The sequence below is a fragment of the Hesperophylax consimilis genome, chromosome 14 (genome assembly GCF_061612785.1).
Source record: "Hesperophylax consimilis isolate HC1 chromosome 14, BYU_Hcon_1.0, whole genome shotgun sequence".
Lineage (NCBI taxonomy): Eukaryota > Metazoa > Arthropoda > Insecta > Trichoptera > Limnephilidae > Hesperophylax > Hesperophylax consimilis.
Window position 1 is genome coordinate 14,014,090 of NC_142849.1, and position 27,868 is coordinate 14,041,957.

At 35.8% G+C, this 27,868-nt stretch overlaps 2 protein-coding genes across 2 annotated transcripts; one reads left to right on the forward strand and one right to left on the reverse strand.

The window, feature by feature from the left end:
• Positions 1-767: 767 nt before the first annotated feature.
• Positions 768-17,391, forward strand: Mcm3 (minichromosome maintenance 3). Its single transcript, XM_089639248.1, has 13 exons — positions 768-933; positions 1,166-1,443; positions 1,644-1,818; positions 3,632-3,870; positions 4,360-4,599; positions 7,162-7,326; positions 7,620-7,818; positions 9,395-9,543; positions 10,909-10,999; positions 11,848-12,063; positions 13,160-13,408; positions 15,455-15,621; positions 16,603-17,391. Exons 1-13 carry the CDS (start codon positions 859-861, stop codon positions 16,802-16,804), a joined length of 2,445 nt encoding a protein of 814 aa, XP_089495374.1. The 5' UTR covers positions 768-858; the 3' UTR covers positions 16,805-17,391.
• Positions 17,392-18,764: 1,373 nt separating this feature from the next.
• Positions 18,765-27,757, reverse strand: ppan (Brix domain-containing protein peter pan). The gene is made up of 8 exons (XM_089639249.1): positions 27,489-27,757; positions 27,078-27,401; positions 25,492-25,676; positions 22,726-22,879; positions 21,157-21,257; positions 20,940-21,068; positions 19,795-19,898; positions 18,765-19,408 (listed from the first exon to the last, which is right to left on the reverse strand). Exons 1-8 carry the CDS (start codon positions 27,675-27,677, stop codon positions 18,960-18,962), a joined length of 1,635 nt encoding a protein of 544 aa, XP_089495375.1. The 5' UTR covers positions 27,678-27,757; the 3' UTR covers positions 18,765-18,959.
• Positions 27,758-27,868: the final 111 nt, after the last annotated feature.

The following is a 27,868-nucleotide window of genomic DNA, read 5'->3' on the forward strand; positions in this document are numbered from 1 at the left end:
TTGCATACAGCGTGTTTCAAACTTGTTCGAAAATAAAGGAAGATTCAGGCGAAATTGAAAAGAGTTCATTTTTAATGTAATGAGAAAACACCCTGGAAACGTTTTTCTAATAGATGTAAAAACTTTTCGAATGCATTCACTCGTTGGCTCTTTCTCGCGATAACGAGACAAATGCATTCACTGGTTGGCTCTTTCTCGCGATAACAAGACAAGTACATTCACTTGTTGGCTCTTTCTCGTGATAACAATACAAATGGCTGTTTGGCAAGGACATCACTGTCCAGTGAATACACATTATATTATTCTAGCAACCAAAATAACTTATTTTGATAGTACACTAAATCCCTTAACAATAAAAGTGTTTATTGGATCAGCTTTAAAATTGTGTGAACTGTTTTATACAACATTGTGACTGTCCCCGTGCTTTATATGCATTTGACTTGGGAGACTATGGGTTCAATTCCCGCATCACATACAAATAATATATTGATAAGTTTTTTCTTAAGTTGTTCTGGACTGTAATAGTAGAGGTAATAAATAATTTCAATCACTAGGCATCCCAAATATTAAAAATAGTATCGAAACACAGTTATTTGGAATTATTTGTACAATAATATTATAAAAAACCCACAATTTTTTTTAAAGTTCGCGCTTTTTTGCAAATTGGTACCGAACAAAAAAGTTCTTACCTACATCAAGGTTGCATCTACGAACAAAGATGTAGATTATTAACATTTACGAACACCACGTTTTTCCCGCGAAAAAGCGGCGTGAAACACTGTTTTGCTGTCAGTTGTTAATGTTTTGTTTCGTTTCGTTGTTTAACTTTTAAAACTTTATTTTCTCTACTAAAAAGCAATGGACGGTGAAGGAGATATTGACCAGCGTATGCGCGATATTCAGCGCGAGTATCTCGAGTTCCTTGACGATGAGGTTTGTTATTATTTTCATCGGTCACTGTGAATTGCTTTTTACAAGAAAACATTCTTCAGTCTTCGTGTTTTTGTTAAATATTCTTGTTGGTTTTGCGTCATTTCGTTAACGAGCTAACAGAGAGAGGATAACAGTTTACATTGATACTGTAGTTAGGTTAATTGCACCAAAATCAGGCCGGAAGAATGATGTTATTTTTTCATGCTTTTTATCAAACTTGGTTAATTTTTAGGAAGACCAAGGAATTTATATGCAGCGGGTGAAAATGATGATTGGTGACAAGTCATCGCGACTAGTGGTGAACGTTAATGACTTGAGAAGGAAAAACCCTTCCAGAGCGATAAGTCTTCTAAACAATGCTTTCGAAGAGCAGATGGCCTTGCAAAGAGCATTGAAGGAATATGTCGCCTCAGTGGACCCATCATACTCGAAAGGCCATGCTGAATTATTCATTGCATTTGAAGGCAGTTTCGGAAATAAACACGTAACTCCTCGTTCCCTAACATCCAGGTAATTATTTATTTTATTAATTCTGGTAGAATACCTACCTAGATTATAATTACATATTGTAGAAGACAATAATTTTTTAAATTCTAAATTTTGAAATATTGCTTACTTTTGCAGGCCATTTTTAAAAGTGGAACTATGCAACTCAAGTCATTTCATCAGATTTTTTTATGACAATTAAATGAACATATTTTACCTTCCAGGTATCTTGGTAACCTCATTTGCGTGGAAGGCATCGTGACGCGCGTGTCGCTGGTGCGCCCCAAGGTGGTGCATAGCGTCCACTATTGCCCCGCCACCAAGAAGCAGACAGACAGGCGCTACACAGATCTCACTTCCTTCGACGCCTTCCCCAGCAGTGTCGTATACCCCACCAAGGTATATCGCTTTTATAGCTTGTGCTACATTTATGTTTTCATAGACACTAAAAACAAGTAGATGGGCTATGAACCCACGTTAGTATGTAATTGCAAGTGTCGCCAACATCGTTCACCCATACTACTGCGAATTGTAATGGCACCTTGTCTTTATTTCTAAGCAAAACTTTCTTTTATTTATTGTTCTTTCTTCAAATTTAAAATTTATTGTTATATAATCCAATAGGAATTCCAGTAATTTTTTTATTAAATATTTTAATTTTTTTTTTACGATTGTCGATTTCATAGCATCTTTCCGCATTAAGTTCGCCAATACTATCAAAATCAGAAAAAGATTCAGTTGCATATCTAGGAATTAATAAATTAGGACTGAATCTTTTTCTGCTTCACATCTTTCGTTTGAGAGTCATTACATAACAGTGTGTTCAGTATATTACAATTTTGAGGTTTCGCTCGTTGTAGTTAATTTTTTATATTTACTTTAAATCATTACTGAGACATAATCCTTTGCAACCATAATGCAGTGTGCAGGTTCTCCCATATCACCTCACAAACCTAAACTTTGAAATAAAAATTTACTTTAAAATCCACTCTGATTACATTGAAAATGTTCAGCATAAATTTCTTCAAAGATACTACCTATAGAAACCATAAATTACAACCACTTCTTGAAAGATTTAAAATTTTTTTAACTGTAAGACTTGTTCCCCCTTGACTTTTATTTTTAAATCTTTTAATGGTACTATTGACAGCCCTAATTTACTTATCCTAATTAATTACCTTCCACCAACAAGAAATACTCATTCAAATATAATTTTTACTTGAGACAACAATATCAGGACTATGTCATTTAGTTACTCACTTGTACCTAGATTGCATGCAGTTGGCAATACTTTCTCAGTAATAGTATATTCTATTAAAATAGTAAAAATTACATTTTCTTGAGACAACAATATCAGGACTATGTCATTTAGCTTACTCACTTGTAACTAGATTGCATGCAGTTGGCAATACTTTCTCAGTAATAGTATATTCTATTAAAATAGTAAAAATTACATTTTCTTGAGACAACAATATCAGGACTATGTCATTTAGCTTACTCACTTGTAACTAGATTGCATGCAGTTGGCAATACTTTCTCAGTAATAGTATATTCTATTAAAATAGTAAAAATTACATTTTCTTGAGACAACAATATCAGGACTATGTCATTTAGCTTACTCACTTGTAACTAGATTGCATGCAGTTGGCAATACTTTCTCAGTAATAGTATATTCTATTAAAATAGTAAAAATTACATTTTCTTGAGACAACAATATCAGGACTATGTCATTTAGCTTACTCACTTGTAACTAGATTGCATGCAGTTGGCAATACTTTCTCAGTAATAGTATATTCTATTAAAATAGTAAAAATTACATTTTCTTGAGACAACAATATCAGGACTATGTCATTTAGCTTACTCACTTGTAACTAGATTGCATGCAGTTGGCAATACTTTCTCAGTAATAGTATATTCTATTAAAATAGTAAAAATTACATTTTCTTGAGACAACAATATCAGGACTATGTCATTTAGCTTACTCACTTGTAACTAGATTGCATGCAGTTGGCAATACTTTCTCACAAAATAAATAGTACATGTGCTATAATAGTACATAATGCTCCACATTATTATTATTTATATATTTTTGTATTAACCCGTCTGGGCATATAATATAAATATATAAATAAAGTACATATTACACCAACCAGTAGTTAGAAGTCCAAAGTTCTTGAAAATTGTGCAGTATAATTCGACCGTTTTGTTCAAGGATGATGAAGGCAATCTCCTAGAAACTGAGTACGGCCTGTCCCAGTACAAGGACCACCAGACCCTCAGCATCCAGGAGATGCCAGAGAAGGCGCCGGCTGGCCAGCTGCCGCGCTCTGTGGACGTGATCTGCGATGCTGACCTCGTGGACCGCTGCAAGCCCGGCGACAGGGTCCAGGTCGTGGGGAACTTCCGTTGCCTGCCCAGCAAGCAGGGCGGCTTCACTGCTGGTACCTTCAGGTTGGTGACAGGGCACATTTATGGACGGTCCGTTTGATAGATTTTCCTTTTATAATCCAAACTTTGGAACACGGACGAGTAATGAACAGAATGTTGTCCCTTTTCTACCAGTGTTTCAATGGAAGATGTTCCGAAGAACTAGGATAGCATCATTGATTCCTTCAGCACTGCTGCAGTCAGGAAACATGCCTAACAAACGCCTAATGTTTCTACACGCTTGAAATTAGTTACATTTGAATTTGTCGCTTGTATGACTCGTTCTTGACTTCTGCTGTGGAATTATTTGCTATCCTCTGTGTTTCCTCCTTCCTACAACATATGAGTGTAGTCAAGACCCAGGTTCACCCGTTCCTTTCCTCAGAAAGACCCTCCACACAGCATTCTCAAAGATGGCATAGGCCCCAAGGGAAATAATTTCATGTGAGAAGTTACCTAATATAAAAAATAAAGTAAAACTATCAATTAAATAAATATACGTTATATTTTCAGAACAATTCTGATTGCAAACAACATAACACAGCTGAGTAAGGACTCCAACCTGACCATATCCCGCGAGGACATTGTCATGTGCAAGAAGCTGGCCAGGAAGTCCAACATAGACATCTTCGAGCTTCTTGGCAAGTCGCTGGCACCTTCCATCCACGGGCACGAGTACATCAAGAAGGCCATCCTCTGCCTGCTCCTGGGGGGAGTAGAGAAGATACTGCCCAATGGGACGCGTTTGAGAGGGTAAGCATTTAACGCATATTAACCCCTTGAATGCCAGTGGTGTATCTGTAGCGGATAGCTTACCGCACCTGCCTCAATTTTACGGTATTTTGAACAAAAATGCTCCTAGCATACTTAAATAAATTTAATCCTTGTCAAATGTGGTATTTCTGATTTTCAAAATAGTACTGCATTTATTTAAAGGAAAGCCTCACATGACTTAATTTTATTCTTAAGAGTGCTTATTTAGCTGGAAAATTATAATAAATATCAAGAATATTACATATTTTTTAATTAGTATTTTGTATTATTCTCAATTTGGGAGACGGAGTGGGTACCGCCAGTCCGGGAACCATTTATTGGTTAATCAATACCCCTGCCATGGGTCACCCCAAGTGGTTTGCTTCGTTTGGTGACTTAGCAGGGGTTAGGTTTGTCTAGGTCTTGTAGGGGGATGTGTTTGCCCTCCTACTATCCTACTGTATGGCGGGCCGCATCGGGAGAGACTGGTTGAGGAAGACCTTTTGGCCCCTCCAGCAGGACTCTCTCGATCCATCATCTCGCAGCACAGTGTGGAGGGATGAATTCATACAACCGTTATTCCACTGAACCCCAGGTTCCTACCCACCCCTCCTACCCTTTTCCTCCCCAGAACTTCCGCTCCTTCCTTTACCTTAAAAGACCCCTCCAGCATACCCAAAGATGACATAGGACCTGAGAGATTTATTTTCCTCAAGGCCTCTGTTAGGAGCTAATGTAAAAAAATATAATTATAATATTATTTTATAACATTCGAGAGGAAAATAAACATTTCTTTGAATGTGTTGCGAAGGTTGAAGATGTGTTCGGTGTTGAAAGTAAACCATGTAATATTTTATAGTAAATTTATTACAGCAAGGATTATTTAAGTAATCGCGGCACGAAGAGAGTTAAGTTATTTTGATTAACGCGTTAAAACGTAAAGTAAAGTAGCGTGTAGTAGACTGACTGACTAGCTTCCCGCTGTCGCTTATATAAGGTGCCAGTAGAATTCATGTTGCACCTAAGAATGTTCCCGAACATTCTAGTTGCCATGGCTAAAAAACATTGCCACCCGTAACGCTGAGCAACGGCCGAAATTTCCAGTATGTTCTATGACGGCCTAGGTACCTTAGAGCATGGCACTGTTTACTAAGTAGTACTTGACACCGTCCGACTTGAGTAGTGGTGTACCACTACAAATATAATTAATAGCTGGAGAAACTACATAGGATATATATGTATAAATATTTAAAAAAATTACAAATATTTAAACACATTACCAGGTAAGATGGTACAAAAATCAAGGTGTTCTTACGAAAATAGTGTGACGGTGTGCCGCTTGGCATTTTAGGTTGGCTTTAGGGTTAAACATGGTTCCACAGTGGAAGATGCTCTCAGCATCACCCATCTTTGAGACCCACTAGTCGCAATTGGAAGATTACTTAAAATTGATTGTTGTGTTTAGTAACTAGATCTGAATGTTCTCTCCCCCCTTCTAGGTTTAATAATAGGCCCATTATAATTTGACAACAAATTTTTAGATAAATATTAAATATCTATTGAAAAATCCGTGCCAGTTACTGATATTCAAAGGCCATGTTGTTATACTTGTCAGCTGATCACAATTTGTACAAAAGCAGAAACGGGCCTGGAGTGTCACCTACTCAAACCTACCTCACACCCAGCATAAAAAAACCACCATATTAACAGTTTTAAATTTATGTATTATATACAAATGTAAATATTTGGTAGACACTGTAATTAATATATGTATAGAAATAAATAAATAAAAATAAAATCAGCTTTTAACGGGGTTTTTTCAAATGTGGCATTGGTTAGTGCTTTGGTGGTGATGTTGCATTTGAATAACGGTGGAGTAACAGATTTTATTCTGATAAGAAGGTATTTTCTGGACCACATCATTGTTATTGATTTGCTGACCTTCTGCATGTATCTCTCATTCCACCTTAACCATTTGACAACTACCTCTGATCCAGAGCTCCTTCTTGGTGGTGATGTTGCATTTGAATATCAGTGGAATAACAGATTTTATTCCGATAAGAAGGTATTTTCTGGACCACATCATTGTTTTTGATTTGGAGACCTTCTACATGTATCTCTCATTCCACCTTAGCACCTTGGTGAAACCAAAAACACCCAATGCCTTTTAATTTGAATAAAGTTTACCAGGGTTGTCACCTGCATCCATAATGGTATATGAGCATTCTTTCTATCAAATAAACCACAGTATATAAAATTTTTTTTTTTAAAAGAAAGACAAACATTCCCGGGTTACGAATAGCCTGACAATATTTGAAAATCTCCTACTACCAAAACAGTAAGTGGAAAATGTTGCTTGTGTTGTGAAGGAGGACTTAGCCTGTCGAGGAATAGAACACACTATGCCTGGGTGGGACCCAAATGCGATGTCAACTCAGCCACCGATCGGTCAAATATTGCATCCTTGCACAAATTGACTTTCCCGTTGCTAACAGGGGTAACCAAAATCTCAGTGACCCCTTGTTTGACTGGAAATTAATAAGAATGCATCTTAATCTGCAGTGACATCAATGTGCTGCTGATCGGCGACCCCTCTGTGGCCAAGTCCCAGCTGCTACGCTACGTGCTGCTGACGGCTCCCCGTGCCATCCCCACTACGGGCAGGGGCTCCTCCGGAGTGGGGCTCACAGCAGCCGTCACCACGGACCAGGAGACCGGAGAAAGGAGGTAAAATTCTGCTAAATTAATTTTATGTTTTTTTTTTTTTTTTAAATGTTAACTCCTCACTGGGGGCTCCAAGAAAAAATTATTGTCCTTGTCTTTAACCCTTTTTTTTATTTATTAGGCGCCAATACAATAATATTCGCATGGAGGTATTATGTTATAACTATTGATATAGCTATTATTTTCAACGGCTAGTTATATTTTGAAGCTGTACTAATTGCAACCCGTTTGTCGAGATGATTGATTGATCATATATTGTGTAAGCGTAATAACATTCGTTTTCATTTTACTTCCAGACTGGAAGCCGGAGCCATGGTGCTCGCCGACCGTGGGGTTGTGTGCATCGACGAGTTTGACAAGATGTCAGACATCGACAGGACGGCCATCCACGAGGTGATGGAACAGGGCCGCGTCACCATCGCCAAGGCCGGCATCCACGCCAGCCTCAACGCCCGCTGCTCCGTGCTGGCCGCTGCCAACCCTGTCTACGGAAGGGTGAGACCATGGATAATAAAAACATAGGGAGATGTTGAGATATGTCATGGAAGCATGCCGATAGTTGCCGAGTTATGACCAAACTGCATAGAATATCAAAGCAGCAGAGTCAATGAATGTCATGCATTTTTTCTGTAGGTGTAAACAAAGGCGATGCAATTTGGATATGGTTCCTGATTCTATTATTTATCTATGGCTGTATTTATGACATGAAAAAAAATAATGCAACTAATGCGAACAGCGTGGCATTGCTGATAACTTTTTATCAAATAATTGAATATTTACAATATGTCCAACTCCAGTAAAATATTGGCAGTACTTGTATTGGTTGGCAACTCTGGCCTCTAGAGGAGCTAATGTAGCATGGCAAAATCATGCATAAAATCCATTAAATTGTATTAAAGTAAACCAAGCCTCAAAACTCGTGCCGCTAGGAGGCGCTAGTGTAGCATACTGCCATCAGAATGTATGGGATATGTCAGAAGTTGGAGGTATTATAACTATTCTACAGTATTTGCTTTTATTGCCCATTTGCTGGTATTCTTATTGATATACAATAAAACCCCGTTAATTCGAAATATGCGTAATTCGAAATTTTCACCAAAAAAAAAAATACCCAGGAAAATTTTTGAATACAAAATAATTTTTTAATTCGAAATTCGTTAATTTTTAATTTTGAAATATATTTTTGTGCGTGCAAAAGTTTGTTCGTGTAATTCTAAAAAATTCGATTTTTCAGAAAATAAATCAAAAAATTTCGTAAATCTGAATCTGAAAGACAGCCGTGGCTGCATCTTCAGCCGTTATGCATTGTCCTAATTAGTATTATTATTTTGAAAATCTGAACCGATTTACATTGGAATATCGTATTTTTTTTATGAATTTACACCAAATATCTGAATTTAAAGGTTCGGCTGTGACGGAAATCTGTCGCGAAATTTCAATTTATCCTGAAATATATCATATTTTTACAAAATTTACTTCAAACATCTGAGTTTAGCCGCAAAATTTCGATTCACGCTGAATTATATCGTACTTTTACGAATTTACTCCAAATATCTGAATTTAAAGGGCCTTGCCGCTATGGAATTTGGCTGCGAAATTTCGATTTATGCGTAAATATATCGTATTTTTATGAATTTATTTCGAATATCCGAGTTCGAAGAGCCGAGAAAATTTGTTTAATGCGGAAATATGTTGTAATTCTACGAATCTACACTAAATATCTAAACTTGAAATCGGCCACGAATTTTTTTATTTACGAGGAAATATATCATATTTTAGTCGAATATCTGAATTTAAAGGAACAGCTGCTAATCGGCCGAAATTCTAAATTTTATTTTTGATGTCCCGTGGATTTCGAATTAACGAGGTTCTACTGTAGTAGGAATTTTGATAGTGGCTACATGCTGACATCTATGAAAGTACTTCCTCATTTTAAGCGAAAAATGATTCCTGTGCGATTCCGTGACTCCTGGTGGGAAGCCATCGACCACTGGCCACTAGTCGAACACTGCAGGCATCTCTAGGCACATCTCTTGCTCACATGATAACCATGATTATCTTTTTTCTCTAGTACGACCAATACAAAACCCCGATGGAAAACATAGGACTGCAGGATTCCCTTCTGTCTCGTTTTGATCTGCTGTTTGTGATGCTGGATCTCGTAGAGGGGGACCACGACCACATGATCTCCGAGCATGTGGTTAGGATGCACAGATACAGGTAATGCTAACATTATATCACTTTCTCACCAAGCTATTTCTAATACTCATAATAATAACAATTAATTAATATTGCACAGGGTTTTTTTATTCTCGAAAAAAATTACTTATAGTCGAATAAATTTTCTAAATGAATTTAAACATGTTCGTGAATATGCCAACATCGGTGACAGCTGTCTTACCAGCCAGTAGCGTGTTCTACGTTGTAGCCAGTTGGAAGCGTTTCAAAATTAGTTTTGTATAATTAATAATATTATTGAAAGAGAAAACTTATACTACTTAGCTTTATTTAAAATCTGTAAAGTGAGATAAACATTATCATTTTGTGGCCAAATAGACGTTTCTTACCAATCTTCGTGTGTAATTATCGGTTTAAATTAGTCGACAGTTGCTACTGCCAGAACATAATAAACGTGAGATAAAACTATGAATTGTTAACTTTTTACTATACATAAATATCCTATATAATTATTAATGAAAATATTGAAATTACACATTTTTAGTTTGTATCGGAATCACAAAAATAAACTTTAAATCTTACACACATTTTCATAGTTCATAGTTTGCACTTAGCAATAAATAATTTAACCTAAAAGCAAATAAGCCATTTTAACCAAACTGTTTCCCTTATATGATTTCCGGTTCCATCCTAAATGATTTTCCCCCCCAGACCTCTCAAAAGCAACTCCTTTGCTTTTGTTAGGATATTTAACTCCTCAGGCTAATTTGTTCGGTTTTGAGAACAAATACCTGATACCCGTAGAGTCAATTTATTCGCTTTTCAGAATGGTGTTAGAAAGAGAAAACACCAAGCTTTATATTCAAATAAAGAAGTTAACCACAGAATTATTAAAATGTACACTTCTACGAAACCAAACATTCTGATCGCAATTTAAGACAAATTTATGAAATGCCAAAAAGTGAGGTGGCGTCGGTAATGTTCATAATACATTTGTCTAGTAAAATATGTGTTTTTTTCTTTATTATCAGTAATTTTAGTTCAGTGTTAAGTTTAGATGAGAAAATGTAAGGTGAGCCATTTTTAAAACTTTTTCAAGTTTGATTTCAAAATTTTAATATTTGAAAAATTATACGCTTATTTTTAACAATACAACTTGAAAGCGTATTTCATCACCTTTCAAAAACAGTTTTTAGTTTTTCGGATATGTACAGAAATATCCCATTTATTTGTATTTTATTGATAAGCGGAAATACACACAAATTCACTTTTAAATATTACCAAAATACATATCTGTCTCTCCCAATGTTGTAGTATTTTTTTTGGATTATGAAATTATCTCAATTCTATGGTTTATGATTATTATTTTCAAGGATGGTTTTAGATTATTGAGTTGTTTGTTTCTAGAAATCCCAAGGAGCAAGATGGAGAAGTTTTACCAATGGGTTCCTCTGTAGAGATGCTGTCTACTAAGAATCCAGATCAGGATGAATCAGAGGTATGTGCAATACATATGCCCCACTTTTAAATGTCACCTGGAAGTTTCTTTACGAAGTTAGAAATTAACTAAAATCCTATAAATCACATATTGTAGGACCAAAAATAAAAAAAATCGCTGAAAATTGAGTTCCTCGGCCGCCCCTGGAACTATTTTCCTGGAATTATTTTTTGAAGAAAATTTCAAATTATCGGGGTTCTACTGTACATTTAACAAAAACTGTATTACGTATTTACTTATGTTGCGGATTGTGAAAGCTATTAGATGATGAAAAAAAAAAACAAATTAAATTTTGCATATTTGGTTGTCTCTGAAATAACTTCATTCCCATTTAAAATATTATATTCACGCTGTTAACGTGTTTCTATCATCATCACCACGGCGGTACATCCCAGGATTAGGCCTCTTTCACAAATTTTCTCCGCTGGCTGAACATTTGTGCCTCACCATTCGCCTCCAGTCCTCAGTTGTTCCTGTCCTGCACCAATCCTCTTCCTCGCAGTTTATTCATCTGCTCCTCGGTCTGCCTCAGGGCCGCTTCCACTGGGGCACCCACTATCCTACCATCTGGCGTTCTTTAAAGATGACCAGGCTATCACAATCTTTGGTATCTACAGAGTCTTGCAATAGTCTCACACTCTTCATGGTTCATATTTAACCTGTAATATCCACGAGATTCTAAATCCACGGGATCCACAAAAGTCTTTCACAAGTTTTAAAAACTATTAACTTATATCTGTGATGATGATGAACACTGCAAGGCTATCGTTGGCTTAACAAGGAGGAAAAAGCACAATACATCCAAAAGTCAAACATTATATTCTTATCATTAACAATTTATTTGACAGGAAACAGAAACTCCGGTCTATGAGAAGTATGATGCCCTCCTGCACGGTAACTCCCGCTCCAAGAAGGACCAGATCCTGTCCATGAAGTTCATGAGGAAGTACATCCACATCGCCAAGTGCATGAAGCCCAAGCTGACGGAGGAGGCTTCTGAAGCCATCGCTGATGAGTACTCCAAGCTCAGGAGCCAGGATATGATGGACAGCGATACTGCTAGGGTACCTATGTTATAATATGTCTTACACGATAAACCCTGCTAATTCTTAGTCATAAGATCTATGATTATTAAAAATAATCATAACTCGTACAAGTATTGTAAATTTTTCAAAATTCTCAGTATTTTCTTTATAAAACTTTATACATAGTACGTTAACAAAATTCATATTATGGTTAAAATACACATGAGAAAGAAATAAACCCAACTTATGCACTTACAATCACCGTGGTAAGGGGTAAGGCTCTTGACTAGCAATCTGGAGGTCTTTGGTTAAAATCCCGCCATGCGCAAATCCTTTTTTTTTTTTGGTTAATATGTGTTATTTCATGATTATATCACTTAAAATAATATAAATTACATTTGCGGCACGTTCCAGAATGGAAGATACTCTCAGTATCGCGTTGGTGTAAGACCACCATTCAGTATTGAGTTGCTTGAAATGGCTTTAGCCGTGTTTGGTGTCCAGATCTGAATAGCCAGGAACTCCCCCACCTTCCTCTTCTCCTTACTCTCCCCACTGCCTTCAGCCTCACAACGTACACCAATTGGGGATGCCATAGTCTCGCTGGCTCCAGGCGGTTGAAATCAGTCGGGACTCTTGTATAGTATTCACATAAAAAAAATAACAAATGTTTCCCAGCCACAAACTCTGTGAGCTCCCTTCTTGCATCTTGCGCAAATTAAATTATGTAGGTAGTTTCACCACTGTGTTTATAATATTTCTTGTAAATCATAAATAATGTAAACGAGTGATGTGGCTCATGAACCATTTTTAGAATGAAACTGCTCGCAGTGTCGCCAAAACATTGTTCAACCATAATACTCCAAATCGCATACGTGCACAGTGGCATCCCACCTTTGTTTCTACCTTAACACCAAACGCATAACTTTCATTGCATAGCTGCTGTGCTGTGGCAGTCCGTGTGGTTTAGTCATAGCTTGGCGACAGTCGGTACGCTTTTATGCCATATCTTCAATTCTTTCTATCATCTATGAATTAATCTAACCCTCTTACATTGGTGACCTGTACTTGATAATGCATAGGAATTTGTTCCCTCTATGCAACCAATAATAATTGTAATAAAACCCAATTCCAGACACAACCCGTAACGGCACGTACCCTGGAGACGCTAATCCGTTTGTCCACGGCGCACGCCAAGGCGCGCCTATCCATCAAGGTGACTGCAGAAGACGCCCAGGCCGCAATCGAGTTGGTGCAGTTCGCCTACTTCAAGAAGGTGCTGGCCAAGGACAAGAAGAAGCGGCGGAGGGACTCTTCCGATGGGGAGAGCCAGGACGAGGAGCATACCGATAAACCGAGAGCCGCCAAGAAGCCAAAGAGAACGGTAATCAATCAATTTTCTAGTTATATTCGTTGAATACCACATACACGGTGTCCAATAACTAATGGTATTAGTGGAATACTGGTGAATCTACATCACGCGAAGCCTGAGAGTGAATCTACATAACGGAATACTGTTGAATCTACATCACTAGAAGCATGAGAGTGAATATACATAACGGAATACTGGTGAATCTACATCACGAGAAGCCTGATAGTGAATCTACATAACGGAATACTGGTAAATCTACATCACGAGAAGTCTGATAGTGAATCTACATAACGGAATACTGGTAAATCTACATCACGAGAAGTCTGATAGTGAATCTACATAACGGAATACTGTTGAATCTACATCACTAGAAGCATGAGAGTGAATATACATAACGGAATACTGGTGAATCTACATCACGAGAAGCCTGATAGTGAATCTACATAACGGAATACTGGTAAATCTACATCACGAGAAGTCTGATAGTGAATCTACATAACGGAATACTGTTGAATCTACATCACTAGAAGCATGAGAGTGAATATACATAACGGAATACTGGTGAATCTACATCACGAGAAGCCTGATAGTGAATCTACATAACGGAATACTGGTAAATCTACATCACGAGAAGTCTGATAGTGAATCTACATAACGGAATACTGTTGAATCTACATCACTAGAAGCATGAGAGTGAATATACATAACGGAATACTGGTGAATCTACATCACGAGAAGCCTGATAGTGAATCTACATAACGGAATACTGGTAAATCTACATCACGAGAAGTCTGATAGTGAATCTACATAACGGAATACTGGTAAATCTACATCACGAGAAGTCTGATAGTGAATCTACATAACGGAATACTGGTAAATCTACATCACGAGAAGTCTGATAGTGAATCTACATAACGGAATACTGGTAAATCTACATCACGAGAAGTCTGATAGTGAATCTACATAACGGAATACTGGTAAATCTACATCACGAGAAGTCTGATAGTGAATCTACATAACGGAATACTGGTAAATCTACATCACGAGAAGTCTGATAGTGAATCTACATAACGGAATACTGGTAAATCTACATCACGAGAAGTCTGATAGTGAATCTACATAACGGAATACTGGTAAATCTACATCACGAGAAGTCTGATAGTGAATCTACATAACGGAATACTGGTAAATCTACATCACGAGAAGTCTGATAGTGAATCTACATAACGGAATACTGGTAAATCTACATCACGAGAAGTCTGATAGTGAATCTACATAACGGAATACTGGTAAATCTACATCACGAGAAGTCTGATAGTGAATCTACATAACGGAATACTGGTAAATCTACATCACGAGAAGTCTGATAGTGAATCTACATAACGGAATACTGGTGAATCTACATAAGAGAACCCAAAAAAACTTTTTTGATCGGAGCACTTTTTTTTTAAAAAAGAAAGACAAACATTCCCGGATTACGAATAACCTGACAAAATTTGAAAATCTCCTACTACCACCACAGTAAGCGGAAAATGTTGCTTGTGTTGTGATGGAGGACTTGAACACACTACGCCTACGCGGTGACGACTCAGCCACCGACCCGTTGGTTTTTTACTTTATTTTTCATCAACTAAGAAACTTTTGGAACGTGGTCTGCATTTTAAAAGACAAAACATGCCTGATAATAATACCGCAGTGACCGATTATTTAAAAATTTGTCCTAAAAAAAAATTTGTACCGTTTAGTCGGAAACCAACCTTAAAAAAAAAAAGTTTTACCGCAAAATCAATTACAAATGTGTTGTAGATTCACCCATTTCCTGCTTGTACCGCTTTTTTTTTTTTTTTTTTACCTCCATTCAAATTATTCTGTGAAAATTATTTTTCCAAACGTGGTGCGACATTCGTAAAAATTTATGTATGTTAGTAGAACTTCATGGAACACTCACATGACTTTCATGTATGGGGGATAGGTACCGATGGTTCACATATGTGACAGCCGTGTGGATAAGGCTTAATGTCTATTTTTTACTTCTTACTCAACTTTATCTTCCAACAGCCCGCAGATGGAGAGGATCCATTTGAGTACGCATCAGATGTGGAAATGGACGAGGACCAGGAGACCGAAGTGGCCATCTCCTCCATCGCTGCAGGATCCGCATCGTCAGACCAGACAGTCCCGCCGCCCACTCAGGCTAAGGAGACTGGGACTATCACTTCTCAAAGGTTAGATGAAATAATCTAGGTTTTGTTTTTATGACAAATTTCACAGATGCCTTAATCTCAATATGTATAGCTGATAATTTGTTTGTGTGAAGCCGTGAACATTGAACGGTGAGCTCTGGCGTTGTGAAATTTTCAGTCTTTTCTGTGCAATTAAAAGTTTCATATAGAATGAGTGAATGAATCACATGACCAGACTGATTGCAGAGCCAAAATCAAATCTCATCTGTACAGAAAATCATATCTGTAAATAGCAGTGATGTGCAGTTCATAAAAGCTGAAAAGCTATTACTATAAGAAAAAACATATGCAGCAGAACACCGTTATTTAAAAAAATGCGTAATTCGAAATTTTCACCAAAAAAATATACCCAAAAAATTTTTTACACAAAATGCTTTTTTTATTTGAATTTTATGTTAGTCCGCACACGAAAATATGTGTAATTCAAAAAATATCCGATTATTGCAAAAATAAATCATAAAATTTCATAAATCTTAATCTAAAAGACAGTTGTGGCAGTAAAAAGCGGTAAATATATTTTTACATCTTCCTAATAAGTATTATTATTTTGGAAATCTGAATCGATTTACGCTGGAATATTGTATTTTTTCAAATATCTGAGTTTAAAGGGGCGGCCGCGAAATTTATGCGAAAATATATTGTATTTTTACAAATTTACTTTGATTATCTGAGTTAAGATCGACCGCGACGGAAATCACGGAATACACGGAAATATATAATATTTTTATGAATTTACTTTGAACAACTGAACTTAAAATTGAAGGGCCGGCTGCGACAACATAACTGAACTTGAAATTGAAGAGCCGGCTGTGACGAAATAACTGAACTTCAAATTGGCCGCGACGAAAATCGGCTTTAATATTTAAATTTATTTGGAAATACATTGTATTTTTTGTGCCCTTGATGTGATTTTCGTAATAAGTATTACTATCTATCTGACAATATTAATAATTTTATTTCCAGGCTGGCACTTTTCAAGACCACGCTGCACCAGCTGTTCCGCGAGGAGCGCGCCCAGTCCCTGCCCATCAAGCGCATCAAGGCTTACATCAACCAGCAATTCCCACATGACGAGTTTGGCACTTCCGAACTTGACACCGCTCTACACAAGATGACGCAGGACAACCAGGTTATGCTGGCTGATGATATTGTGTTCCTCATATAATTTAATCTTCAATTCACCACGAAGCAATTTAAATTCGAAAACTTTTTCTTTCAAGGAATTTAATAAAAGTCTACGGAACAAGTTTGACAATTTTAAAAAAGACACATTGAACAAGTTTTAAGCGATTTAAAAAAAGAAGTTATATTGATCTTAATATGCTGAAGGCTCACATCCGGATATACATATATATTGAAAGAATCTGTTCTGATTTCCATAATAATAATTTATTTTAATAGATTATTAACACACTTCAAGCGGGCGAAAATAGGGTCCCGTTCGAGAAAATTAATTTTGCTTTAAACCGATGTGTACCTTTGAAAATAATATGTATATTTAAATTTTTTTACTTTATTTATTTGTCATCACACCCCGTAAAGAAAAGTAATGTCTGAAATTAACCTGTTAACCCGGGAGTTCCGTTTTGAATTACGCAGCATATACGGGCGCGAACTCTTTCACTAGGACGTGTCAGTACGTCACGCCCGGAAAACGTAATTTCGTATTATTTATTTTTTTTATTTATGCATTGTAAAAATGGAAACATCGAATTAAAAATTAGAAATTTTACAAACAATTATAAAGATTACAAAAAAGGTAACAATTACAGAACAATAAACAAAACACACAAATAAAATAGAAACATTAAGTTTAAAAAATTAAAATATGTAAAAATTCAAAACTCAATTTCCGTGTGTATGCTTGGAAATATAAGTCTCGCCCGTTCCAGGGCGCCACATATATTTCAAGGACGTACTCATATGTCCTACCCATACCCGATAGTGTTTACGTTTGACGTATTTATACGTCCCACTCGGTTAACAGGTTAAAGACTACTTTGTATTACAACTTCTTAAACTGAAGTTAAAGTTGGTTTTTGGACATTTAGTGATGTTTTTAAGTGTAAAATAATGTGCATATTTACATTACAAAAAATTTGGTTTTCACTTTTGCACAAATCATTAAATATAAGCAAGGTTTTCCGCACCTGGTGCGCTATAAATTTGAGGATTTATTACCCACTCTACAGGTTTAGTATAGTTTCCTTTTGATTAAATATTCTTCCACCCAAGAGACTCGTATCACATTGTTTATACATACTTATAGTTTTGAAAAAGATTGGTATACAATATTCATATAGAATTATCGGACATCAACGCCTTTACATTAGGACCAGCGTGAAAGGTAGAACTACTCATCCCGCCGGAAGTGTGTTAATATTAAAATGTGTTATACATTTCAATTTATTAAATTCTTCACTTAAAAACATTTAAAAAAATATATATCTTACGTTCACAGTACAATTGTGTTATTTCACGTAACAAATTATTAAAAGCATTAATTACTCGCCTGAATTATCCATACAAATTGAAATCCCGAGTAAAAATAAATGCCACCGACGGGAATTGAACCCGCACCTTCTGATGTCCGGTCAGGTGCACTGGACCACTGGCGGCGGCATTTATTTTTATTCGGCAGATATTTTCAATTTGTATGGATATTTCAGGCGAGTAATTAATTCTTATAATAATTTCTTATCCATTGTGCTATGCATAAAAATCTTATATAAATCTTGTATCTCAAAAAACATCCATTGTTTTTTTTATATTTGCAATGCTCAAAATGTTTGCGCTTATGTTTAGTTACATATTTCAATTTGGAATGTATTAATGATTTTCTAATCATGGAATCTCTATTGCATTTTTTGCATATTCTTTAAATCTTTGAATTTGATGTTGTCTTATTATTTGTCAAGGGATTGGACCATTTTGTTCAATCAAACATTTCCCTTTGTTGTTTTTGTACATAGATTAAAGTATTATCCCTTTTTCCAATATGTTCTTTGAATTATGTATGTATTTTTATAATGTTGGTTACATGATAATGTAATAAATACTATTAATGTGAGAAAACTGTTTTTAATTTCAAACTTCGATAATACAAATTGAACTCTCGGAATATAAAGAGAAGGGTTTTTCAGTTTCATATGGTTTATTTAATAAGAAATTCACAAAAAGATGAAATAAAAGGAATATTAATTACAAAAATAAACTTTTATTTTCTAGGGAAAAATAATTTACCCCATTGAAAATTATTCATAGATGGACATGAAATAAGTAACCCGTGTTACCGTCAGATTTCTAAGTTTAAAATAGTTTTATTTCCGTTTGCCCTTGAAGTTGCCCTTAGTTTTGTTGATCTTTGATCCAAAGACCTTCTTCCCTCCGGCTTGCTTACCTCCTCCGCCTCCCTTTTTGAAAGAAGACTTTTGAGGTCCGTCCTTTTTGAAAGTGCCGCCGCCGCGAGAAGAACTCTCATCACCGTCCATTTTATTCTGTGCTTTCCATCCGTATTTAGGATTGTTTCCTCTTCCTCCGACTCTCTTCTTGTCGTCCCTGCCACCCTTGTTGAAGGGTTTTCCTCCCTTGTTGAATTTACCTGCCGGAGACGCGCCACCCTTTCCAGGTCTGGTTTTGAATCCCGGGCCGGTGGCACCCGGTTTTTTATTATCCCGGGATTTGTCAAACTTCATTATTTTAGGTTTGGATACTTTGTTGGGATCAGCCTGCCGTTTCCTATTTGCAGCTAGGTTAGAATCAAATAGATCTGAAAATAAATATAGTTAAGTTAAACATAACATTAATGTAGCGGTTATTTCAACTACCTCTTCAGAGCAAGCGTGAGTGTAAGGAGGTTTGAAAAGGTAAACACAAAACCGTGGATAACAGAAACAAAAGGAGATATGCTGAATGGAAGCTTGCCAACTGTCGCCGAGGTACGACTGAACATATTAATAATGGTTTGTGGTCCATCATCCTTGTTTTTATTATCTATGCACCAAACTCATTGTAGGGAAATATGTTCACTAAATATGGCAGATGCCATTATTTCAAGCAAATTTTCAATTCTGAATTATGGAGATCGTTTCAGGGTGCACAAAAAAAATTGCAAGCAAAGCAAAAGATGAATAAATAAGAATTGAGAATATTTACCATGTTCAGGTTCTTCTCCAACTTCCTGCCTGTAATACTCTGCATCATCATCATCGGCACCGGCTGTGGCTCTCTGAGATTCGGCTGAAGCCAAATCCATGAGTCTGGGAAAAGAGGACACATTGTAGATATGTTCAAATATTACCTCTTCTATAATATCAATCAAGCCTTATCTAAAATTGCCTACCCTTCGTTAGACATATAATCTTTTCTAAGTCTGAACTCACTTCATTCTTCCACATAATTTTTCATTTAAATAATAATCACCTTCCCTCTCTATATAATTTGAAATGATGTCCTAGAAAATACCGTTGAAGGGTGAAAGCCACAAACATTTGAACATTTGAAAACACATAATTTTCTTTTTGAAGAAAAAATATTTTTAGTGAATCACTGATAATTTGGTAGCAAGTACAAAATTGTAATGCGTATTAATAATTAAGTAGCTAAGTAAATAACTACATATTATTTGAAGTAATGTTTTAGGGTGAAATTAAACAAATGAATCGTGGAGTTGCAAAACCGGCTTTGGAATTTTTCGGAAATCTGGATTCACAAAAAACTGTTCAGAACACCTTGAAAATATCTTTTATGTTAACACGTTGAACGCCATGTAGGTCACCGGTGACCTCATAACGAAAATTGTCATTTTTCTCCCAGTGCCATGACGGTCACCGGTGATTGCAGTCAATTTTCTTGATTTTCATGGAAAATTTTGGTAAAAAAAAAGAAATACGTTTTGATGGTCGCCAATGCCATCTGAGTAATTTTTTTTTCAAATTTAAAATGGTAATGTTTCTTCATTTCCAAAATGGCGTTCAACGTGTTAAAAATAAAATTAATTACAAATTAATATTAATATTATACTTATTTTCAATTTACTTGAGTACTTTTTGTGAATGTATCAAAAGCAGCAGAAATTTCCAGGGCGGGTTTTGCATCTTCACAACTCAAATGTTTTTTTTTTTTTGTAAAAACATTGATATGTCCAATATTTAATTCAGAAGTTATTCACAACCTCATATTTGTATGCTACTTAAGTTTGTTCTAAAATCGGTGTTACCATAGAAATAAATTTTTTTAGTTCAATTTTATTAAATATGTACACTTTCTTGACGGACTGTACATAAAACAATATAGCTCACCTCTCCGTTTCTGTTTGATCCTTTTTCCTTTTAATGCCCTCCATAGATTTAAGTTTATGCTTCTCCTTCTTAGCTTCCTTTTCCTTGACATTCTCTTCCTGTTGCTTCCTACGCTTTTCTTTCAATTTCCTAAAATTAAACACATTATTAACATACATATCTGGCAAAAAAGAAATATTACAAGTCAGTATTTTGTTTAGCATCAAAAGGCCTTTACCTCTTGGCTTCTCTCATCTTCCGGATTTCTTCCTTTTCTTCTTCAGTTTTGTGAATGAATTCGTGGAATAATACTTCTCCGTCCAACAAACCGTCCTCAACCTAGTACAAAGTTAACACATATTGTTATTAAAATAATGTTGATCAACAATATTCAAAAAGGTTTCTCTAAAAAATTTGGGTCATCAAGTGACAGCAGTCACTGTGACAAAGTAAGATCGACCACCTTTAACCCTTCAGTACATTCGTATACATATTTCAAATGCACTATATATATATATATATATATCTTCTTTTTTAATTTACCGTAAAAACAAATACTGTTTTTAATTGTTCCGGTGGATGCATTTAAAATAAACTATTTCTAAATAATAAAATTTTAATATCAAACGTGAAAAATGTTGTCAAAAATGCTAACCACATTTTTACATAATTTTTTACTCCAACCATAGAAAAATTGAGAGAACTCTATACATCAAAAACACTTTAATTTTGTTTGGGGAATTTGTAAGAAAACTTTACCTTCACTTTTATCTCATTATTATAATAAAAAAGATTTTTTTAAATTTTTTAGATTGTTACGATTTGATACGATTTATACATTTTTAGTATTTTATTAATGGATTCCAATACTATTTATTGTTATTAAGTTTAATTTGTAGAACTCCATTTTATTTTTTTATTTTTTATATATACAATAATATTATTATTGGGTTTATAAAAACAGTTTATTTTTAAACAAGTTCTGCTGTGTAATTATTATTACGCGTGACAGCTGTTTCTGTTTATGTTGCTTCTGTTTATGTTGTTATGTTGCTGTTTATGTTGGACAAACGGGCCGGTCCTTTAACACTATGAAGTACTTAATTATGCTATTAAAATAACCCTATGAGTCATCGTTTGGGAATAACTAACATAAAGACATTCAGTCAAATTTAAACATTACACTAATTGGGGAAACTTTGCTGGGGTAATAACCATTAATAATTTTTGATATTTTACTTAGAAATCAATTAAGAAATCAGTAAATGAAATTAAAATACCTACCTAGAAATAATATAAATTTATCGTCTGTAAGTGGGCTACCCACAGTTTGATAATGCCTTCAGAGGGCGAAACAGCTGTCACGCGTAATAATAATTACACAGCAGAACTTGTTTAAAAATAAACTGTTTTTATAAACCCAATAATAGGATTCCAATACATATTTGAGACAAACTGGAAAGAATTATTATTTCTCTATTCATTAACAAAATGATTTATTTTCGCACGATAGAAAAAAGATAAAAATACTTTTATTAAATATGGACGCCCGGTCACATATGACCCTCAAACCCTGGAGGGGTTAAAAGTTATTGACAGAGCTACCACCATTATTTATCCAATCTAAATAAAACAGAACAAAATAAAAAAATACATGAAGTTTTGGGTAAATTATGTTCCGTAGATTTTATCCATTTAACTGTACTACGGACAAAACAACTGAACCTTGGTGAGTTGAAAGAATACTGAGGCCTAAAAGCTAAGAGAAATTTGATATTTGGATTATTCATGATGAGATGTTACCAACCTTAACGAGTTTCAGAGTCAGCCTGGGTCCTAATTCCGACAGTCTCACGGCGGACTGTCCGTCAGCTCTCGTCCCCCTGGAGCTGAGGTCCTGTGGAAGGGTAATGTGGGCGTTGGGATCATCTTCTCCCTCACTCTCTGACAGCATACCAGCTCTGCATAGAAATAGACATAGAAACATATACTTCTTCTTCTTCATGTGTAGGATAGTCAGTCAAAGTATTATATGTATACGATGGGCCGCTAAAGTATGACCACTAGACGGTTGGACCACAATGTTGTCTCAATAATGTGTTTTCACTCTCTTAATTAAAACAGGTTAGTCGGTGGAATATGATATAAATTCGAATACAATGTTGAATTGAATCACCGATACAATATTGTATTTGTATGTAAAACTATTTATTCATATTGTGAATGTACATGCGAAAATAAATAATTCATCGTAATTATTTTAAAGCAGAAGTGAAAAGACAAAAAAATAAAGTTTTTTTTTTCCAAAATTAATTAAATTAACGGCATCTACGAATGAGCAGTTTATGAATAATTTTAAATTTACCGTAAATGATATAAATGAAATAGGTTTTAATCAACCCCTACTGACATTTTTTGCATCATATTTAAAAAATAGAGTCAGTATGTAAATATAAATGGATACCACTCCCATAAGTTTGCAGCTCTGTCAGGAATTCCTCAAGGATCGAATCTCAGTCCCATGTTATTCCTTATTCTGATAGATGACATTCAGGACTGCATACGTCACAGCTCATGTCTACTATTCGCGGATGACATGAAACTGATGAAGGAAATCGAATCAGATAATGATTATTCAAAACTGCAGGCTGACCTCGATTCAATTATGATATGGTCGGTAGATAATAAACTTAATTTCAATATAAAAAAATGCATTTTTATGACTTATAGTCGTTCACAAAATCCGCTATTCTGCCAGTATAGAATGAATGGTGAAGTACTAACATGCGTAAACATCATCAAGGACCTTGGGGTGATCTTTGATCCCAAGCTGACATTTTCAAACCACATAGTGCAGCTTACCTCGGCTTGCTCCAAAACTGATGGTTTTGTAATTAGAATTTGCAAACAATTCAATAACACAGAAGCAATGACCGCCATGTTCAACGGAGTGGTCAGAAGCAAGCTGGAGTACGCCAGTACTGTCTGGATACCTTATCAACTTAAATACATAAATATGATTGAACAAATTAAAAAAAAATTCCTAAGGTATGTTTACATGCGATCATACGGAATATATCCGAAATTAATGCATCACGTGGAACTGCTAAAGGAGACAAATTACCAAAGCCTGGAGGCCAGGCGTAATGCCGGACTCATGGTATTTGAATTAAAGTTACTAAAAAACCTTATCGATTGTCCATATCTCCTGTCATGCTGTGGCTTATTCGTTCCAGATAAATACTGTCGAAATCGTAGCCACGACCTATTCTGCATACCGCAGGGTCGGACAGATGTCATTGCCCAACATAGCATGACAAGAGGTATGACCTTGCTAAATGCCCTACCAGCGGATATAGATGTGTTTAATATCACTATACCATGTTATAAAAAAATTATGTACATGTATTGTTAGTTTTAAAAAAATTGTACCATAATTGGACTTACCTGTCTGTCGTACAAAAAAAAAAAAAATTATTTTTACCATCTGATATGATAAGTAGTTCCAATTTTGAAAATAAAAAGTAATTTAAACTTAAATAATGTTACACGCTACGCAAGAATATTTCACATTACTTATCAACTTACCCACACACCATCAAGCGAAACTAGTACATAGGTTGAATAAAAATACTATTGTTATTTTTACTAAAAAATCCATCACTGCAAGTCACATGGTCAAGTATATATTTGAATTCCAAATAGTAATAATAAGTATGATCGGTTAGTTGGTAAAGCAATACAAAAGCATCAAATTCCCGCTGCAGTGTGGCGGGTTCAATTCTCTGCTAGCTAAGTCCTCCATCATTGCAAAAGCAACAATTCCACTTATTATGATGTTAGTAGGAGGAATTCAAATATTGTCAGGTCAGTCGTAACCTGGGAATGTTTCTTTCTTTAACCTTTCCTTATCTGTGGTGTGTATTTACTACACATTGCTTCTAATAACTTTAATAACTCTACAAATATAATAAATTCTGGGTTCAGATTTTAGGTATTCCTCCGTTATACTTTTATGCACTGAATTAAAAAATAATATTTTACATAGTTTTCAAATTCAATTAAAAATCAGAGATTTTTGTTAAAAATCGGGAACAAATACACCAATACAATCAACCGTGTGATACTAATACGCGAAGTGTGCGAGGAAATGACACGCTATTGATGTCCCGCTTTAATTTGCTATGCGGGAACATGAGACATCCACACGTCTGCAGTTGTATTTTGATTTAGACCATCGATACCTACAACCGCACAGCTGTGTTTGTGCCAGCCGCTAGCCAGTCTGCCGCGAATCGTCGTTAGATGTGGACCCCTCACACGTTTCTTTAGCATCTGCCGATAGTTTTTTCATGTTTTCAGCAATGAAATTACAATTACTATCACTTTTGATAAAAAAATATAATAAACATAATCGATTAGCTATGAATATTCATATTTTTCCGATATTAAATCACTTATTTTGAGATGTGTATTGACTACACAGCACCGGAACGCGTGGATTTTTTTAGCACAGTAAGGGAAAGGTTAAAAAAAAGTGTAATATGTCTGAAGACTAAGAACAGTTTCTTACTTCTCAAAGAATTCCGACATGTCTGTGCAGCGGCTCAAATTTGGCACTTTTCCCTGGACAATCTTTTTAGTTCCCCTCGTCAGACCGGCAGGTGCCATTTTAATATAGTAATGCCGGAAATCTATTAATTTTGTGTCAGGGTTGTAGTTCAGCAACACGCACCTCCTTATAGTTTTAAGTTTTACCTGGAAAAGTAAGAGAATTTATTTTTAAAAAAAAGTTATCTACATTAACTCCAGACGAGTAAAAAATTTCCCACATTGTCACCTTTGAAGATGCTTTGTGGGGGGAATTTCCTGAGACGAAGGAGTCTTCTTCTTTCGTACGGTGGGGGAGTCAGAGGGGGACATCCAGGTCTGCGAGCCATTCTAGGGCCTCAGGGAATGAATGGAGCGGGCATTCGTTGACCACATGTTCGGTGGTCTGTACCGCAACACATTCACACATCGCCGACTCTTTAAGGCCCCATCTGTGCATCATGTGGGTACAGCGGCTATGGGAGCACCTTAACCTATTGATGGCGGACCAGGTTTTGCGAGGTAATGAGAACCCAGGCTGTCTCTAGAGGAAGGAGTGAACATGTGTCTTGAAGAGGAGGAAATACAGATGCCGGGAGAATGTTCCACAGCCGAGCTTGAATTTGGCATGTTTACCGACTATGCACCGGTGCCGAAGGGATCAATGGCGCTAGGGATCTATGACAGCAGACACACCTGACGTCCTGTGCTCTAAAGATTGGATTTGTTAAGATAGGGGAACCTATCAAACAGACCGCCTGTTTTTTGTCTTTTACGAAATTTTGAAGTTAAAATATCTGCAGGCCATGTACAGTATGCTTAGCTTCTGAGAGGCTAACTGGACTCTGGCTTCGACAGATCCCCGGTGCCTGAGCTGGTCACAGAGTCACACCAAGCATATTAAAGGCTTGTAGACAATATTGCATCAGTTGAAGGAGAGTTTTCCATTTTGATTTATATATTTTAATAACTTGATTCGGTACCAAGCAATACAACAATTTAGCTCAATGTATTCAGAAGATGAATGACAGATTTAGTGTCTGGGATATAATTGAATAATAATAACATGGCATTTATATAGCGCAGTTTAGTGTCATTTCACTTCAAATGCGCTTGCGAGAGTTATTCATAATTTTATCCTGTATTATTATATATTAAGTATGTATTGCGCGTTTCCCCATATTTCTATTATATTGATATTTTACAATAATTTCTGTTCGTATTCTATGATATTTTAAAATGTTGATATACCTGATACCTTTGTATGAATATAAAAAGGTTTTTAGGTAAGTTCTTTATTCTCAAAATTATTTTTTTAAGTTAAAAAAACTTGAAATAAAACAGTAATTTAGTAAACACAGTTCAACAGCTCGGCTGTGTAAAGATTTGTAGGCCTCTGGGTTTCCTCTCTCCTACGACCCATGTTCACATCTTCCTCTCATCAAAATGACCCTCAACACAGCACCCAGTATTTATATTTGGCCTTTATAGTAATAAGTTCACACAAAATATTTTTTTAAATGTTGGCATTTAGCGTGGCTAGAAACCCTAAAAGATTAGCAAACTTACATTAGAAATATTAATGGTCGGGAACATATTCTGGAACATGTTTGCCATTAACTTAAGGTGCATTCCCTCTCCTGAGAAGCTGTTCATCACAATCAGTGGTGATGTATGGTACGCTTTTTGCAAGAAATACTGCTTCTTCAGGCTCGATATGACGTCTTTGGTGAAACAGAAGTCTTCAACTTTGAATGTCAGCGTGGGACCTCGGGGTAAGCGAGATATCTTCAAATATAGACCCAATTTTGTCATACTGAATATACATAAATGAGAGACATGTAGGTATCCGGCGACTGATACGAAATCTTTGATACTGTTGTTTTTTCTTTCCTGGAAGCACATAAATATATTAATATCATAACATAGATTGGCATACGAACAGTATTAATTGTGGTCCATCAAGCCATCTTTATTTACCTTTAATTGGGATGCCGTGAAAGGTTCCATAACAGTCCTGAAATCTTTAGTCAATTCAGAAGTGTGTTTTGAAGCAAGTCCCCTGTGAATAACAAAAGAATGAGGGGCTTTTGTTAGGAATTCTGGCTCTGGCGCATCCTTCGTTATCTTATTGTTTCTAGAACAACGTCCCTTTCGACCCCTCCCCATGTTAAATTTAGTTTTAGATCACGTTAAAACAAAAAAATACATGCAACGACGATTAGGTTATGTGCACTTGTCAGTTTTCTGAATTTCAAACGCACATGCCGCACATGGATCATGGATATGTCAAATTTTTAACCATAAACAAATTTAAACCACAGACAACAATTTGATATTGCGGGCTATTTTTGCGGTAT